The 16,301-nt window shown below is 47.0% G+C and overlaps 1 protein-coding gene across 4 annotated transcripts in view; it reads right to left on the bottom strand.

The window, feature by feature from the left end:
• Positions 1-16,301, bottom strand: part of FGF12 (fibroblast growth factor 12) — a 133,673-nt gene that overhangs the window by 66,597 nt on the left and 50,775 nt on the right. For all 4 annotated transcript variants that reach the window (XM_035544585.2, XM_050712507.1, XM_035544584.2 and 1 more), the window contains exons 2-3: positions 9,450-9,560; positions 2,989-3,092 (exon numbers count right to left, since the gene is read on the bottom strand). In XM_035544585.2, the coding sequence (XP_035400478.1) occupies positions 2,989-3,092; positions 9,450-9,560 (215 nt within the window). The remainder of the gene's footprint in view (positions 1-2,988; positions 3,093-9,449; positions 9,561-16,301) is intronic.

Raw genomic sequence — 16,301 nt, 5'->3', positions numbered from 1 at the left:
CTCCTTCAGGGTGAGCAGCAGCCGGGTCCGGGCAGCATGGCTGGGAGCCTGCTCGCCCCAGGGAGGAGCAGGCTGTCAGGTCCTGCCAAAGCAATTCCCCGGCACAGCCTTCGAGACTGACACAGCCAGGCCAAATGTTGGCTTGGAGTGGGATCCCGGCCCCACAAGGAAAGCTGCAGCATCCAAAAGAGACCGCTTGGATAGGCTGAGATCTTCTGAGCCACATCCAGTTGTTGTACAGGACCCTGGTCTAATCCCGTCTTTGGTGCTATGAGGGGTTTGACCTGTGCTCCCTGCTCCTAACAGGCTTTATCCACAAATTTTCTTCTTTCTTGCCTTGGGGTCTGCTCCAAAGCAGAGTGAATTTATCGATTTACTGTTGTAAGACAGAGCCACCAGTCAATACAAGAAGAAAAGCCAGCCCAGGAAGCTCCATCTCCCTGGAGCAGGGATGGGCCAGTAGCATCCACTACAAACAGAAACTTTAAATCATGTTTATGAAATTAACAGCTTTACTCTCTTATTAGTTCAGACAGAGCTGAATGCCGTCAAGCCATAGCATGCAACGAGGTTCACTCACTAACCACACTGGCCATCATGGTACATCCCTTATTAACCCTCCCATTTAAGTCAGGCACATTTGCTGGGAATAAGCAGGCTCCATTAAACCACCTTCATTTCAATACATGTACGATTTGATGCCTTTTAGGACAATTCATATAAATAGCAGATATCTTTCCTGGATACATGGTCCTCCTGCTAACAAAATCTCTTGGTACGTCCCTCCTACCATCTTCTTTGCCTCGCTACCTGCTAGCCGTGTGCTAGCTAGCTTTTCCTCCGCATCATCTCTAATCTCAGCTGTCAAACATCATGCTTCCAACTCTCCATTTCTTCTTTTGCCTGAGCCCCACACTTTTCTCTCCTTTGCAATATTTGTTCAGAAAATGCTGACCCCCCACTGCCAGAAAAAGACCCATCCCGGCTGGCTGTGGCTCTAATGCCACACGCTGCTTTCCTGCAGTGCTCAGGTAAGGGGCACTGGGGGCACGAGGAGCCCTGGTTCTGGGCCAGGACCCCTTCGTTCCCAGCACTGCACAGGTACAGGGCAAAACTTCAGTCCTGACCCCTGTGACACTGTGCCTACGGGGAAGCGAGCCTGATAATGCAGTACCACACCACACTTGGTAGTACCTCGATCTACCTACCTTTAGGACTTGATAGCTTTACAAAAAAAGGAGATTTTCATTGTTAGTAAACCAATGTAATTTATTTAGAGGCAGTCATTTATGTTTACTGGGCTATGAAAGAACAGGAAGCGTCTGGCATCCACAGAGATCCAGATTGATCTCTCTGTCTCTTTTTGACAAGCAGCCAGTTTTGAGACCTATCTCGCCAGGCATACTAACACATCGACTTGCCATTTTCTACCCTGAGCTGCTGGGGAGAGAGAGCTTTGTTACCTCCCATGGGAAAGGGGGAAATCCCAGCCATGTGAGAGGTTTAAAACTGACCAGGAAGGCAGATGGATGATATGGGTCAGGAAACACAGGTGCAACTCAGCCTTTTTTATCTCAAGCTACTTGGATCACGATGATAGCAAAGATTTTGATCCCTTGTCAGTGACCTTGCAGGGGAAGCACCTCAAAATACAGCCACCAAGAGCTTGCTGCACAGAACACCCACAAGGAAACCTGAAGCAAAATTAACTGACAGCTATTAGAGACATAAATCAAAGCTAGAGCGGTGGATCTATCCTGGTGTGCTTATGCATATCCTAAGTGGTAACGCGTTTCGGTGGTACCATTTTGTTATGCTACAAGCTACAAAGTGGTGTGCCTTTTTCAAGCTGCACCTTATGTGACAGTACGTCGCGCTTACTGGAATTATAATGACAAAAGGAAACCCAACACTGCTAGTACTGTGAGCCCGCAGCCTCCTCTTACTGTAGCAGCTAGCATAAGCATCAGCTTTGGCTGAGTACATGGTACAGCATCTCCTTGGGTCCAAAGGTTTATAGGAAGGCACAGAGCAGACAAGTTAGGGAAATGGGCATTTCTGCCCCACGCTACATAGTCATCCTTTCGGTGGTCCTATCTCCGATCTCACGTACGCTTTTAAAGCACAGCAAATGCCGAGACAAGAACAGAATCATTATACTGTAAATTTACACAAATGGAGATGAGATTAAAATCTTGCCTATATGTTTTAAAGATATCATAACCACAGAAATGAGCAGAGTATTATTAACTATCACTTCTTACTATGTAGAACTAGAGCAAAGTTATTTGAAGCATAAAAATTCTGGCAAAGGGCTGCCATATTTAATAAATCACTGAATCAATTATTCACTGTGAAAATCAATTACTTACTTCAAATGAGAATCTTATGAATAACCTCATGCCCTTTCATGCCATCTAAGAAAGTTATAGGGGAATTAGTCAGTAAAAAATGCCTCACTTATCTTTTATGTGCATTAAAAAGACCACACAAATACAGGGTAATTCTGCTCTGCCGAAGCACTCTGCCAACAGAATAGTCCAGAACCATTTTAATGAAGTCAGTGTATTACTGTGGATTTACACTGCAGTCAGAAGCAGAGTATGACCCATTGGGGCACCACCCCCAACAGTTTCCGGGTGCAATTCAGAAGCAATTCCATTCACTCCATCTCATTTCACAAACAGGGAACCAGAGTATAACCAGCAAACTGTATAGCCTCCTCTACAACGTGACCTACATTAGGTAACTCCTCAAAGGAGCACAAAGTATATCTTCACAGGTCAGGAAATATTACCACGAAACTCCGTGGAGACACTTTAAAGTGAATATTGCATGGCTTTGCAGCAGCTCCCACCACTCCTGCTTTTAAAGGCTTTCCGATACATGACCATTTTCACAAAAGCTGGCTGCAAGTCCCAGTGGGGTCTCATCCCTCCCCCTACAAAACCAAACCATCCCAGGAGCCCAAAGGTGCCAGGTACTCACTGAGCTGTAGAGATATCCCTCAGCGTTCATGGCAACGTACAGACCTGCCTTCACCCCTTGGATTGCCACCACACGAAGACCCACAGGAATTAGATTGAAAAGGGCTGCGGAAGGAAAAGAAAAGCAAAGGTTAGGCAGACATCACCCCGTGGGGCCACTGCTGCTTCTTGCCCCACGGCCAGCCCGTACAAACCATATCGAACAGGAAACAAACGTCTTGCTTCCAGCTACAGGAAAGACCTGCAGCCATAGGGTCAATGCTGAAAGCAGATTTTAAAAAGTACTGAGCTTGTTTGCCTCCCAGAAGCCTAAATATACCCATCAGGATGTTCACATATACCCATCAGGATGATCACAGCCTTTGCAATGCCAAGGGCTCGTACATGTGCTCAGGCTAGTGTATCTTATCAGCTTTCTGTGGGCCAGCTGCGCTGTGGTAATGCGCGTGTGCACGTCTTTGCCTGTGGCAAACGAGCAACACCACTTCGTTTAGTTTACCCTGAAACAGTTTCAAGCCTAGCCACACTTTCTCGCATTTGCCATATGCTAAAAACATATAGACAGGGACCATGGCCAGAACGAGGCACCGTAACTCACCTGTGCGCCTGCCCCTGTGGTCCCCGCTATCAAAGGAATAAAGGCACTCGGGAAGTGATACTGCCCTGGTCCTGAGCTCTGCTCCACATTCGGAAGCAGCACTAGGCAGGACGGAAGAAGACAAGACCTTTCAATACTCAATTTTACCGCAATCTTATCGATTAAAGCATTGCAGCCACTTCCTCTCAATTATTTATCTCACTGCTCGATTCCAAATAGACCCTGTGTCTCAGAGAAAGACCTTTCCCCTGAGTAAACACATTAATGTACGGTCAGGCTCTGGTGCAATGAGCTATCATTTCTATCACAATGAGCTTAACGGGGAAAGGACTGAGAGCGCTGATAGACTACACACTCAGACATTAGCGGGGCTTTGTTTCCACTGAGAATTGTAGGACAAGAGCTTCCAGATGTGGCAGGACCCTTGGTGCTTCAGTTTGTGGAGAGGTAACTGGATGCTGTCCCAGGAGCTCGGGATATGGTGCTTGGCTCCTTGCAGCCAGTGTCGCAGGCTACAAGAGCTTCATCAACGTCTGAGGAACTGCACGATTTCTAAGAGGAAAATGGACTCAAAGGGTACGGGTAGCATAATGGGAACCTGATTACAATGGAACAGAACGCTCGGTGGAGTTGCTTAAAGGTTACAGACGGATACCTTTTCAGATGGAAAACCTGAAAAACAACATAGGGAACAGAAAGCAGCATTGCTTGAGATATCTGTCAGGTGCTCAGGCTAAGCTGGTTTTAGGGTCATCTCCATAAAGGGATTCATGAATTCTGGTTTCAAATGAACACCCCTTCCTTTCCATCCTTCCTCAAGGAAGATTCCCCTCGGGCAGCTCCCCGGAAGGGAGGCACATCAAGGCTGGTGAAACGAGCCCTACCCCCAGACACCTTGCCTTTAAGCGCCATATTCAGTGCAACATTAGTGTGTGCTTAAGTCTCACAAAACCCAGTGCCTGTATTTCTGTGATTTCATGGAGGTGAGGGAAGGACTTCAACAGTATATGGCAAAGACCAGTGTGGGTACTGGTCTGTCAAGGAGTGGCGTCAGGGATGGCACTACTCTGAAACTGTCCCAGGAGGAGATAAACACACCGCAGTGTAGCTACCTGACTTCAAAGAGCTGTGTTACAGCACAGTTCTGCTGTTGAGCAGCTCACCAAACAAGGCAGACATATTTCTATCAGCTCTCACCACCATGAAGGTCTAAAATCCTCTGTAATTAACAAGTCTATTTATAAGTATTTCCCCTTCCCTAGTTCCATACCCCCACCCCCACACTGAAAAACGGAGCATATTACTGCAAATAATGAAACAGAATGGGTATCATCATTCATTATCTACAGCCAATTTTTCTTGCATAGAAAACTTGTGACAGACCCCTCAAAGCATTCATTAGGCAGCGGGGTGATAATGCCCAGAATTAGGGGGTGAGAAGTTCCACTTGGAAGCACCCACCTCTCCAAACCTCTCTTTTCTGCACGCCGAGGGAGCACAGCAACAACCCTGTTGTGCTCTGCACTACACTGCTGGTTCCCAAGCTCCCTTGGAGCCTCCTGCAGACCATGGCAGCGACAGCCCCAGTCATGGCTTTTAGGCATGGCAGAGCATCTCCTGCAACATGCTGCAGAGCAGGGGAGTGAGTGGGTAGGCAGGCAAACAGAAGGGCACGCATCTGACATAGGTAACTGGCAGCTAAAGTCGTTTTAGGAAGCAAATGTTTTCTTCTATTAAAAGCATTTGGGGGTCAATCAAAATTTTGCAAACTCTCAGAACTGTTTCTGCACTCCAAATGGGAAATATCTTTGAATAAGTTAAAGCCTCTGTTGTCATGCGTTTAAATGGGTATTTCATCTTGTTTTGGAGCAGATTTCAAAGCTTATAAGCTTTGAAAATTCTGCTAATCCTGAAATACCAGAATTAGGGATGGGGAAGAGGACTAGCTGTGGTAGGGTAGGACTGTCCACAGGGTGTGATGTTAAAAAAATGAAAAAAATATCTAATGCTTTTAAATCTTTCTGTTGCACATGGTAAATCTTCCATGCTGTAGACAACCGCACAAGATAGACATGCTCTTTTGTTTCTCATGCAGAAGACAGAAGAATTGAGATGTTTGAGGTCTGCCAATTTGCCTTCATTACATTTCCCCACCTCCACCCATTCCTAGACTTACACCTCGTCCTGCTCATTGATGATACTACTTTTATCATACTCCATTTCTAAACCCTGTAGCCATGAGTTATGTTGTTCATTGTTATGTTATGGCCATTTATCAGATGTATTGCATTTCTAAACTCTGAAAGCTTACTTGGCTAGGGATCCGAGCTAACTTATTACAGAACTGGAAGACTAGGGCAAGAACTGCCATAGAGAAGATGTGGTCCGTATGCTTAGCTGATATAAATCAGTCAGAGGAGCTAAACTAATTTATACCTACCAAGGGCCTTTTACACCCCTGGAACTGCTCAGATTGAAAGAAAATTCTTCATGTATCCCAACACAAGTAGGAAGAGAAGCTGTCTTCATGCTTGTATTAAGATGGCGTGCCTTTAGCCACATGGTAGAAGGAACAGATGTCCCAAGAGCTGTTTCGCGGGAAGCTGGCTGGATGCCCATTCAAATGCCATTAGAACTTGGCTCCTGTTCCCCCCCCCACCCCTTTTCTTTAAGAGAGAAGAAGTGGAAAATAAATGTCATCAGCTTCTCAAGAACACACACGGAATGGGCACCAGATAGATAATTCATTTTAAATTGCTTAAATATTAGCAGTTCCTCTTACATAAATAATTGGGTTTTTATTAGAACTTTTAATTTCATCAGAGGTATCTAAGGGACAAGTCGCGTCTCACTTTAACTGTTTATCTTGCCAGAGTAAACCAACCTAATACATTCCACAAAGACTAAGATTCCTGTTGTAATGCTAGTTTGAATAGTTAGGGTGTGGATAAAGCGTGCAGAGCTGATGCATGGAACAGTGCTCACCAGGCACGTACCTGTGTTAAGACGGCTTCTGAGGGAAGAACACATGGATGGCCATGCAGGGTGTCAAGGACCCTGTTGTGGCCATCAAGAGTGTCCTTCTTACACTGGATGTAAATTAACCAACCCCTCCCCAGGGACAGGGAAATACCAGTTATCTACTTTTTCATGAGTTTTGCCCTTCCACAGAAACACTGCACAGACTTCTGAATGGCTGGCCAGGAATCCTCTTGATAAATATTTTAAAACAAAAAATATCAATGAAGTCTGCAGCTGTTTACTTGGATGAGTATGCTTTGACTTTTTTTCTGCTCAAAAATTGAGAAGTTTAGAGGAATGGAAAAGGAAGAAAAAATAGCATGCCTTTTTGATATTTCCAGAGTGAAAAATGTGATTTTGTTTTGAAGATGTAACAGGAAGCTTCATATAACATAAAACATTGACTTAAACTGAAAATTTGTACAGGAGAGTGAGTGATCAAAAGTTAAATAAAACTGAATAAAGCACACTCTTAATTTCATTTTCAGGAGCCAAATATAATCATGTTTGATTTTTTTCTCTTCTAATATTCCCTAAGGTCAGGGGATGGGGAAACATTTGTCCTCTTCTCTCAGTATCTTCTCTCAAAGACTTCACTCCCCTGTATACACACCAAACTTTCCAGCACAGCTCATGACTTTGAGTGACTGGCTTGGCACGTTTCAGCTAGATGCCTCCTGTCCCACCAAGCTGCCAAGGCAGGGCTGCCACCTCACCAGGAGGATTTATGCTCTAGAAGTGCCCTTCAGCCCATCTATTTCCAATTAAGGAGACTGGGGAAGTAGCTCCCAAGTTCTCAGCACCTCGCCGATCTGATCTCTGACATTTGACATAAATAAGAGCTGTTTGGGTGATTTGGTGCCAATGTCAGACTCAGGAGGTTCCTCCTGCACCCACTGAGGTGCAGCCAGAAGCAGCTTCCCTTGTCTCCCGTGCCAGCCTGAAATATTGCAGAATTGTCTTTACATTTTATTTCCCTCTGCTGTTTACCTAAATTCATCTCTGCTTCCATTTAAGCCCATTACTTTGTTGTTCAGTCCTCACTGATAGATGAGGGTAATGAATCCCTGTCATCTCTAGCAGCTCTTTGGATGTCGTTGACAAATAGGCCTCCAATGGGATTTTTTGCAGATTGAGAACATCCTATGTCTTCTTCCTTTTAAAAAAGCAGCTAATACCACCCAGCACTGGGTCATTACTCACCCGCTAAAGCCAACTGAGCTCATCATGTGTTGGTGCCTGCCTGACAAAAAACACAAGGCCAGACTTCTTGGAGGAAGAAGCCTGCTCAGTCCTTCACAGAGGTGTGCGTGCAGGCTGGCTGCAGGTTCTCCTGCTCCAACATGAGTTAGAGTTGTGATTGTAATTCATGGCCTTTCATTTGTTAAACACCAGCATGTGAACCGCAGGACTAAGACCTGACACAGCATGCTTCAGGCCAGGTTTCTGGTGAACGCAGTCTTTTGGGTTGTTTCACGAGGGCTTTGCCAGCCTCTCATGATTTCAGTCACTGCTTTCTCAGAGCTCCTCTCGTGTGCTGCTCCGCATGTGGTCCCCAAACCCGAGCAGGCTGCTGCAGAACAGCCCAACTGCACGCATCGTCCCACCATGGCACCCCACCAGCTCCCTGGGGCTGCAGCAAGCCCCACAGACATGGGGCTGCATCCACCTTACACCCCTGTCCCAGCGCACCTTCACAGGACAAGGTCAACATCTTGCTACATGGGCTGCATCACTGCAGACAACCCTCACCTGCAGCCCAGACCCTGCCTTCCTGAAGGAGCAACGCCTTCAATCCAGCTAGGAGCTTCTGTAAAATAGAACAGCATGATTTGTCCCCAAATTAAGTAGGTTCTTCCTTCCACAAAGTACATGAAGTTTGCTTCCATCAATTCTACCACACACATCAACTTTTGTTCATCCCTAGTAACGACTGGGAAGACACCTTCCACATTGGGCAGGCTAGATGTGATGTCCCTTCACCAGTGGCACAGAGAGCTTCAGACCAACATAGGATGACCCAACTCAAGACCTGAGTCCTAATCTGTTGACGCAATTTGTGGCGCAAAAGACCTGAGCTTCGGTGCCCTCTCAAAAGAATCCATCTGACACCTGTGAAATGAAGAGATGCTGTAGGAAACACCTTGCACCTTTTTTTTTTTTTTTTAAACCTTTCTATGAGCTTTGGTGTCAAGAAAGCTATGTATTTTCCAAAGGGACATTGGTTTGTGTTTATTTAAACCAATACGGCTCCAGCACATGAGCATCACTTTTAAACCTACATGGCTCTGCTGCACTTTGGTAACCTGTGATGGACAGCATGAATCCAATCCCTTTCAATAGGGTTTTGGAAGAAAACATCATTTGGAAAGGTCATTCAATACCCTCAGCCTTAAGAGTAGCCTCAAAGCACAGGATTTGGGTGAACAGCTGGTTTTCTCCAGCCTGGAAAAACCTGATGCTTGCTGAATTTTTCAGGATAAAATAGTGAAAACAATTATCTCCTCCTTGGAAAGAGAATTCCCCATATCCTTTGCCCACGTGGCATGTGTATAAATATAATCTCCTTTCTCTTTTGGCAGTAGTTCAAATCATGGGTTTTATTCTCCACCCCACCCAGATGGCAGTTACAGAATCGGGGCGGGAGGGAACAAGATGGGAGAGGAAACATATGAAATTATACAGGCAAGATTTAAAGGGGAAGTATAGATAGGAAAAAATGTGCAGAAAACAGCTGGCTTCTTCCTAATTTGATCTTTTCAAAAATGAAGCTTCACAAGTGAGACCCACTAGGTGATGCATTTGATTGTAATTGGGTTGCAAAACAGGCTAATTTTTCTTACTGTAGTCGCTGTTTTCGTCCTTGGTCCCATCAATTGTACCATCTGGGTGCATCTGCAGGAAGTATTCCTGCTGGCTGAATAACCTTGTCACAATTCCTTTCAGCTGGGGTTCTGCAAAGAAAATAATAATTACTATTAGATATACCAAACATGCAGCAAGTAGCAAGAGACCCAATTTGCATGGTCCCGGTTAAACCCTGAGTAAATAAAAGAGTGCTTGGCAGATAAGACAGCTTTCTGTGATTCCTTTCAAGAGTGGTTGTAAAATATTCATATAGACATAAAGGCAAATAAAATGGATATCAGATAAGGAGGTAAAATGCAATGCATAGTTGGTGCAGCATAAAGTACCAGATTTATGCAACACCGCTTCACTGAAAGTTACCTGCCAAATTCAAGTCTTTAGACACCTTACTATTCTGAATATGCCACTCATTTAGAAGAAAACTTGCTAGCAATGTTGCAAAGCATTTGCTCGTTTCTTATCCTGCCTGTGAAGCCAACTACCCTGGTTTCTATATTTGATCCACTATTATCTAGTTCCAGTCTTATGCCGATGAAGATCTATTTAAACCGGTGGTATTACAGTGGTGTAAAGCCAAAGCAACTGAGCGCTGAATCAGGCTGTGCGAGTCCAACTGTGTGGGATTTGGGGAGCAAAATTCCTAAAAGGAACAGATGCGAGACACCTCCAAAAACGACCTCTGAAGCATTTACGGGCACCTGAAAACGCCTCTGTTTTAAATCCCGTATGTTCCTCCCTTCCCAAACATGTGCCATACACTCTGGTGGGTGAGAATCACTCCTTGTCTTTAGCAGGGTCCTTTCCCAGCCCCATATACCAGGAGACAGCCATGGGCTAGGAGCTCCCCTACCAGCCCGGCAACATTTTATAGCCATGCTGAGGAAGAAAAGGAAAACATGAGGAAAAAGCAGAAACAATCTGGCTACGAGATAACTTCACCTGACAGAGCTCTGCAGTCTCCCTGCCATCCCACTGATCAAACACAAATTAAGTGGTCAAAAATCCGGGATAAATTCAATTTTACCACGTGAGGCTTACAATTTGTCACATGCATTGCTTCCGTAACGCAAACTAGCCAGCTACACGCGGAGGGGCAGCCACACCGGCTGGATGACAGATTTTCCTCGTGTGGTGGGAGTTTGCTGCTCTGTGACCACCCACCAAAAGTAAATAGGAGCTCATTACTGCTGGCTCAACAGAGAGGAAAAAAAACACAGTGTAGTGCACCAAAACCAAGTCAGCCTCCCATCCTTCCTGCCTCTAGTGAGGCTGTTTAATAAGCCATAGTCGTTACGTTACCCGCTCACGTTGTGAGCTAAGTGCTCCCATTAGGAGCCCCCATCTCGAGCGCTTTTGCACCGAGCTGTCCCACCTCCGTGGGAGGATGGAGCCCCCATCCCGCACCTCTCCACTGCCCAAATCGCCCGCCACGGGCAGGGACAGTGGATGTGGATGGGCTGAAGGTGCAAAGGGTTTCAGCTCCAGTGACCCCTCCACCGGCCAGAGGAGAATCAGGTCCTACTTCCCATCACAGAAGCGTATGCTTGCCGCTGAGTAAGTCAGTGTCAGCTGGTTTCTCTGCTGGCTTAAACAAGTGGTTTCATCACAGCCCAACTGTTGTAGGCTGCAGACAGGGTTTTTCCCAGAAAAATTCCCAGCTCCAGGTCAGTAAGTACACACTGGCCATCTACTAAGAGATGATGTCAATCCAGCCAAAATATGCCAAATCGAGACTGTTTTGCTTTGTTCTTTCCAAAATGAAAGATCTGTTTTGTTGGATGTAGGAGCTCGATTTAACTTGCTTTTCTAACAAAGATGTCGAAGTGGAAGGAAATGCAAAGCTGCATCCTCAGGCACAGCCGACTGCACCACCCTCCTCGAGCCCATCCCCTTCCCTCTTTATCTAATACCACAAGAGTAAAGGCGCTAACAGGCATTCTCTGGCATGAGACCTGTGTTTAAGTCCCTGAATGAGTCTCAGCCTCATTTTTACTCTCTGGTTAAATTTTAATGTTTAAGTACTTTGCACAAAATGGAAGAGCTCCCAGCAGGACGGATTTAAAGATGCTCCTGCAGCCTGAAGCTCTCTGTGTACTGGGGAAGGGGAAAGACCTTGTCTTAAAGCCCCTCAAGGATAAGAGCAGAGACAGAAACCAGTCCTGACCCTTCCTCCTTTGTAGGGAAGACAATTTAGACACAGGACAGAAGGCCTTTTTCTTTCAGGGTCCAAGCTATACTTTGATCATGCAAATCATTTTGGAAGAAGTTAACCTCTCCCACTTACACTAAGTAGCCTACTGAGTAAAACACAAAGCAAATCTTCTCATCATTAGTAGCTTCCTATCATCTTAGAGCTTATCAAAACAGCACCCGAGGTCCCCTAGAGCCCCCCTGCATCCCTGCTGTAGATGAAAACACCGCTGTACCAGAAGGCTGAGTGTCACCACAGTAAGACACAGGGTAAAGCCCCAGCATCCCTCTTTCATCACAGATCTGAAAAACACTCAGCCAAGTTCTGACTCAAGCTCCAACAACCACCTTCTTCGTAATCCTGGGCTTTTCTCAGTCAATGCCTGCCAAGGGATGGGTTGGAAGAGAAATCTTATCTTGCGTGCACTTTTTTCTGACCTGGTTTTGCTGAAGTTTGAGGCTCGCTCCCAAACTCACAGTAAGCTCAAGGGGAGCAAAAGGGAGCTCTACACCACGCACAAAACCACCACGTTCCTTCCGTCCCTAATGCAGTCTGACAGCAGCAGTGTTCCTGTCTCTGAGCTGCACAGATCCTTCTCTGCAGGAGCATCCCTGTTCCTGAAGCCCTACAGCACCAGCAAACAAAAGCCTTTTCCAGACACCAAAGGGCCAGAAAGCACTTGTAAGACATACAGGTCTCACCTCTTCTGGTTTCGGCGTTTCCTTGGGTCTCTTCCTAGAGGTGAGGAGAAGCACTGGCGAGCAGCTGCACCTTTCGGTACCCTCCTGAACAGATAAAAGCAGTGCAGAGACGTGCGCAGCCAGCACCGAGCTCTCTCCCCTATGCAGGGCACAGCCCAGGAGGTGACGGAGTTGTCTGGGCGATGAGGGATTCATCTCACCTAGCACAGGCTGCTCCACAACACAGGCAACACCTGAGCAGGAGTCCCTTTGCATCCCAAAGCCACAGGCACCCAGCTCCACAGGGTGCTGAAACAGCCCGTATTTCTCTGTCGATTGCAAAGGGACCAACGCAAACAGGAGCGGCTATGCCAGTGGCAGCTCAGGGGCTGCTTTATCCCTGGGCACCTCCTGCCTGATGTCTGGGCATGAAGTGGGACACTGGGACTTGTTATTCGTGCAGTAAGCAACGTGCCTGGGAGGCCTACAGACAAAATTTTAGGTGAAGCTCGCTTTTAACAAGGAACAAGGATGCACCCATCTTCCTCCCAAAGCTCACTACAGAGTTATTACTCGAAGAGGGGCATGTCATCACAAGGTAGGATTTTTCCCGCTAGCCCTGAGGCAAAACTCTGCAGGTGGCTTTTAGGAGTCTCTCTACTGTTGTCGTATATTTTAACATCACTTCTTTCCAGCTACAAAGAATGACAATTTTATCAGTCTTCCAGCATTGCTACGCCTTATGCTACAGGTATCCTGGTTTCTATGCTGCTTTTTTTTTTTTTTAAATACCAGAAACAGCAGGTCTCCTGGTCACTTAAAGGTGGTAGGCCATCCTGGTAAGTCACAGCAGAAGGCAGAAAAACTATTAAATAAGGCTGAGAGCTTTCCACACTTCAGCAACAAAAACCAGAAGAGAGCAGTCCTTCAATAAACACTGGGGGAGAAGACAACCCTGAGACTGTCTAAAATTCCCCCGGTGATGCTGCCCCAGGCTATAATAAATAGACAGAAACAAACCGTAAAAAAGGAGGAAAAAATTGCAGCACAGCCAAGCACAAGCCCCTCCTTGACCACTTCCTTTCTATAACCCACAGAATTCACCAGAAATCAAACTCTGATCTATTCTTTAACCTCATCATCGTGTAGCAATGGGAACTCAGATTTCCCTGCTTTTAAAGGAGCAATATGGCATAACACACTTGAGCTAAACCCATTCCTCCCACTCAGGCTCCTCCGTACATTCGTCTGTTCTGCTGTAGCTTTCCCTACAGAAATGGAACTAAACTAACATGGACAAGACTTCAGCTGCAACTTAGCGGCTCCCTGAAGACAGAGCCAAGTACTTCAGAATGGGTTTAAGAAAAAAGTTATGACTGCCTTGATCTCAAAGTACAGACTGAGCACAAGAGACTTCCATGCAGCATGTACTCCCAGCGCAGCGCCATGCTATTAGGATCCCCATGGGATATATAACAGAATGTTTTTGTCCTTATTTTATAAGACATGCCATTAAGCTTTAGAATGCTCACATTAAAGATCCTGTTCTGGCTGTTCATACACAGCCCTTCAGGGCTGGGGCACAGCAGAAAAAATGCAGCAGACCCACTGCATACACCAAGGCAGCGCACTCAGACCCCCCAAACGTAGTACTCCCTGATGGCACCAGGGAAGATTGTCCCCCAAAAACATCCCTGGGGGGCAGAGCCACAGAGCAGACCAAGGAGAGTACCAGAGAGCGAGAGCTAAGCCATGGCTCTGCTCCTGGTCTGCAGCATCTGTCAGGCTAGGTGAAGACACAGCCCTCAGCTGCTGTTCCTTCTTAAACCAGTCACCCAATAACCAACTCATCGCACCTCCCCTGAGCAGCCTCTTTCCTGTTCCCCTTTCCCCAGGCCAAGCTCCCCAGCTTTACATGCCTTGCTTTTAACTTCCTGGCCCGTTTGATACAGCTGAGGGTAACTAAGTCATGATCTGATTGCTAATCTCCTCGTCACTACTAGACGGTAATGCGATGTTGGCATTATGCAGTTCAGCTGTCCTGCTGCTGGGGCTTAAAGCCCTCTTAAAGCTTCCCAAAGGATGTGAGGAGTGCAGGGTGCTCACACCGATCTTGTTTGCTCTCCAGGCACATGCTTGCAGAGGCCGGGGGATCGTGCTGAAATCAGCTATCCAACAGTCACATGCCTCACCCCCAAAATGCAGGCGCTGCTGAAGGTGTTTGCTACATCCCCTAGGAATGAGAGTAAAAGCTCTGCACAGTCACTGGGAGAAAAGCTTTTCAACAAAAATATCACTGTCTCTTTAATGATCTCTTCTTTAATTTCTGCTGTGTAAGGTGAATACGGAGCTCCCCCCAGAACTGCAAAATGGGAAACACACAAGCAAGACATAACTTCCCTAAATGCAGAGGGGAGCTGTGGGATCGTGCACCCAACGCTGCATTCAGCAGAGCCCCACTGAGAGCACCATCTCACCTGTTCTTGTCGGCAAAGCAGCGGTACAAACACGGCCCGGGCACGTGCTGCAGCATAAACCCCACGGTGAAAACCACCTTATTCTCTATCACGTGCTGCAGGGGGGCTCAATAAAATCTAGTCCCCAAGCTTTGAAAGACCAAGGAATAGGGCACGACTTTGATTTCCAGCCCAAACTCCATTGTGGAAGGCAGCCTGCCACGGGCTCGCTTCTTGCAGTTCCCAGAACCCCTCTCGTTGCTGCTGTGTCTGTCCGAGGCTGTGGGCCAGGAAACCTGGGGGCACTCAGCAAGACCCCATTCACAGGAGCCACCTTAATCTCAACGCAGAGTTAATGGCAGGGATCTCTGAGGGCTTTAATAACCTCTTGAAAAGATGAAGGGCTTAGTGACCTCTCAGGGATTGGAGCCACTGGCTCCGAGGACTCCTGCAATTCGCAGCGATGCTCCGGTTGGCAGGCAGGCCTCTAGTGGAGGCTGCTGGTGCAGAACTGCTTTTAAATTCACTCCAGAAGTGCCAGAGGTCCTCTGTGTTGGCTATGGCTTAAACTCTGAAGCTCTTGGGTTACTGTTCTCCGCACAATAAGCTGTCATTGTCCTCTAGCTCACGCACCAAGCAGCCATTTTACATCCAGCAACCTACAGCGAGGCAGAAGGAAGGCACCTACCGAGTAATTTTGACAGGAGACTCACCAATTTGCTCTCTTTCTGCAGCAGGATGGGCTCCGACTCAAGGCCCCCGCCTGCTCCCAGCACAGCAAGGCTGGCTGAGGCTCCAGCGACAGGCTCCCAAACCTGGCCAGCACCCGGTGCCCAGCAGAGGACATCGGTCTGCCGAAGGAGAGCACCTCCTGTGCCGACCTGAGCCCCGGCTGGGCGTCCTGCTGACTGTCCTGGCGCCCATGCAACAGTTCTGCTGAGGATGGGACTGTAAACAGGGGGCCTGGAATGCATCTCAGGAGTGTATTCCACCTAAATGTATTTTAAACGTTTGTTTATTGCAATTAAGCATTTTAGGCTGGAATTTACACATTCCATTATTCTCATTTTCCTCCGTTCAGGCTGCGGCTGTCATAATGGGAGGCTGATTTATGACTCACTGACTGCGCTCAAACCCGCACCGAAACCAGCATTCGGGTCGGGATGCAAACTGCTTCTAATTTCCTTAGATTAACTCCGCATTTCAAGTGCCACCACGGAAACTGCAGCTTCCATCCCCTGAAAAGGACGGCTTCCAGAATACTTAATAAGCCAAATACCGCAAACACACGCTGGCAGGGAAGGGCACCGAAATCCCCCTTCGGAAGCACGGTGTTAATGAAGGCTCGTACTAACTCGGCACGAAAATGCACCAGCGAGCTCCATGCAGATTACTATGGTGACAGGCATCGGCACAGAACTCGGGGAGAAAAAGAAGATGAAAAGCTGCAGGAGAAAAACGTGTTGGGGTTTTTTCCCACCCAGGAGCTGCTGGGTTCTC

Source organism: Cygnus atratus, chromosome 9, assembly GCF_013377495.2.
Source record: "Cygnus atratus isolate AKBS03 ecotype Queensland, Australia chromosome 9, CAtr_DNAZoo_HiC_assembly, whole genome shotgun sequence".
NCBI lineage: Eukaryota > Metazoa > Chordata > Aves > Anseriformes > Anatidae > Cygnus > Cygnus atratus.
Note: the sequence above shows the minus strand (reverse complement) of the source record. Positions and strands in the feature narration are given on the sequence as shown.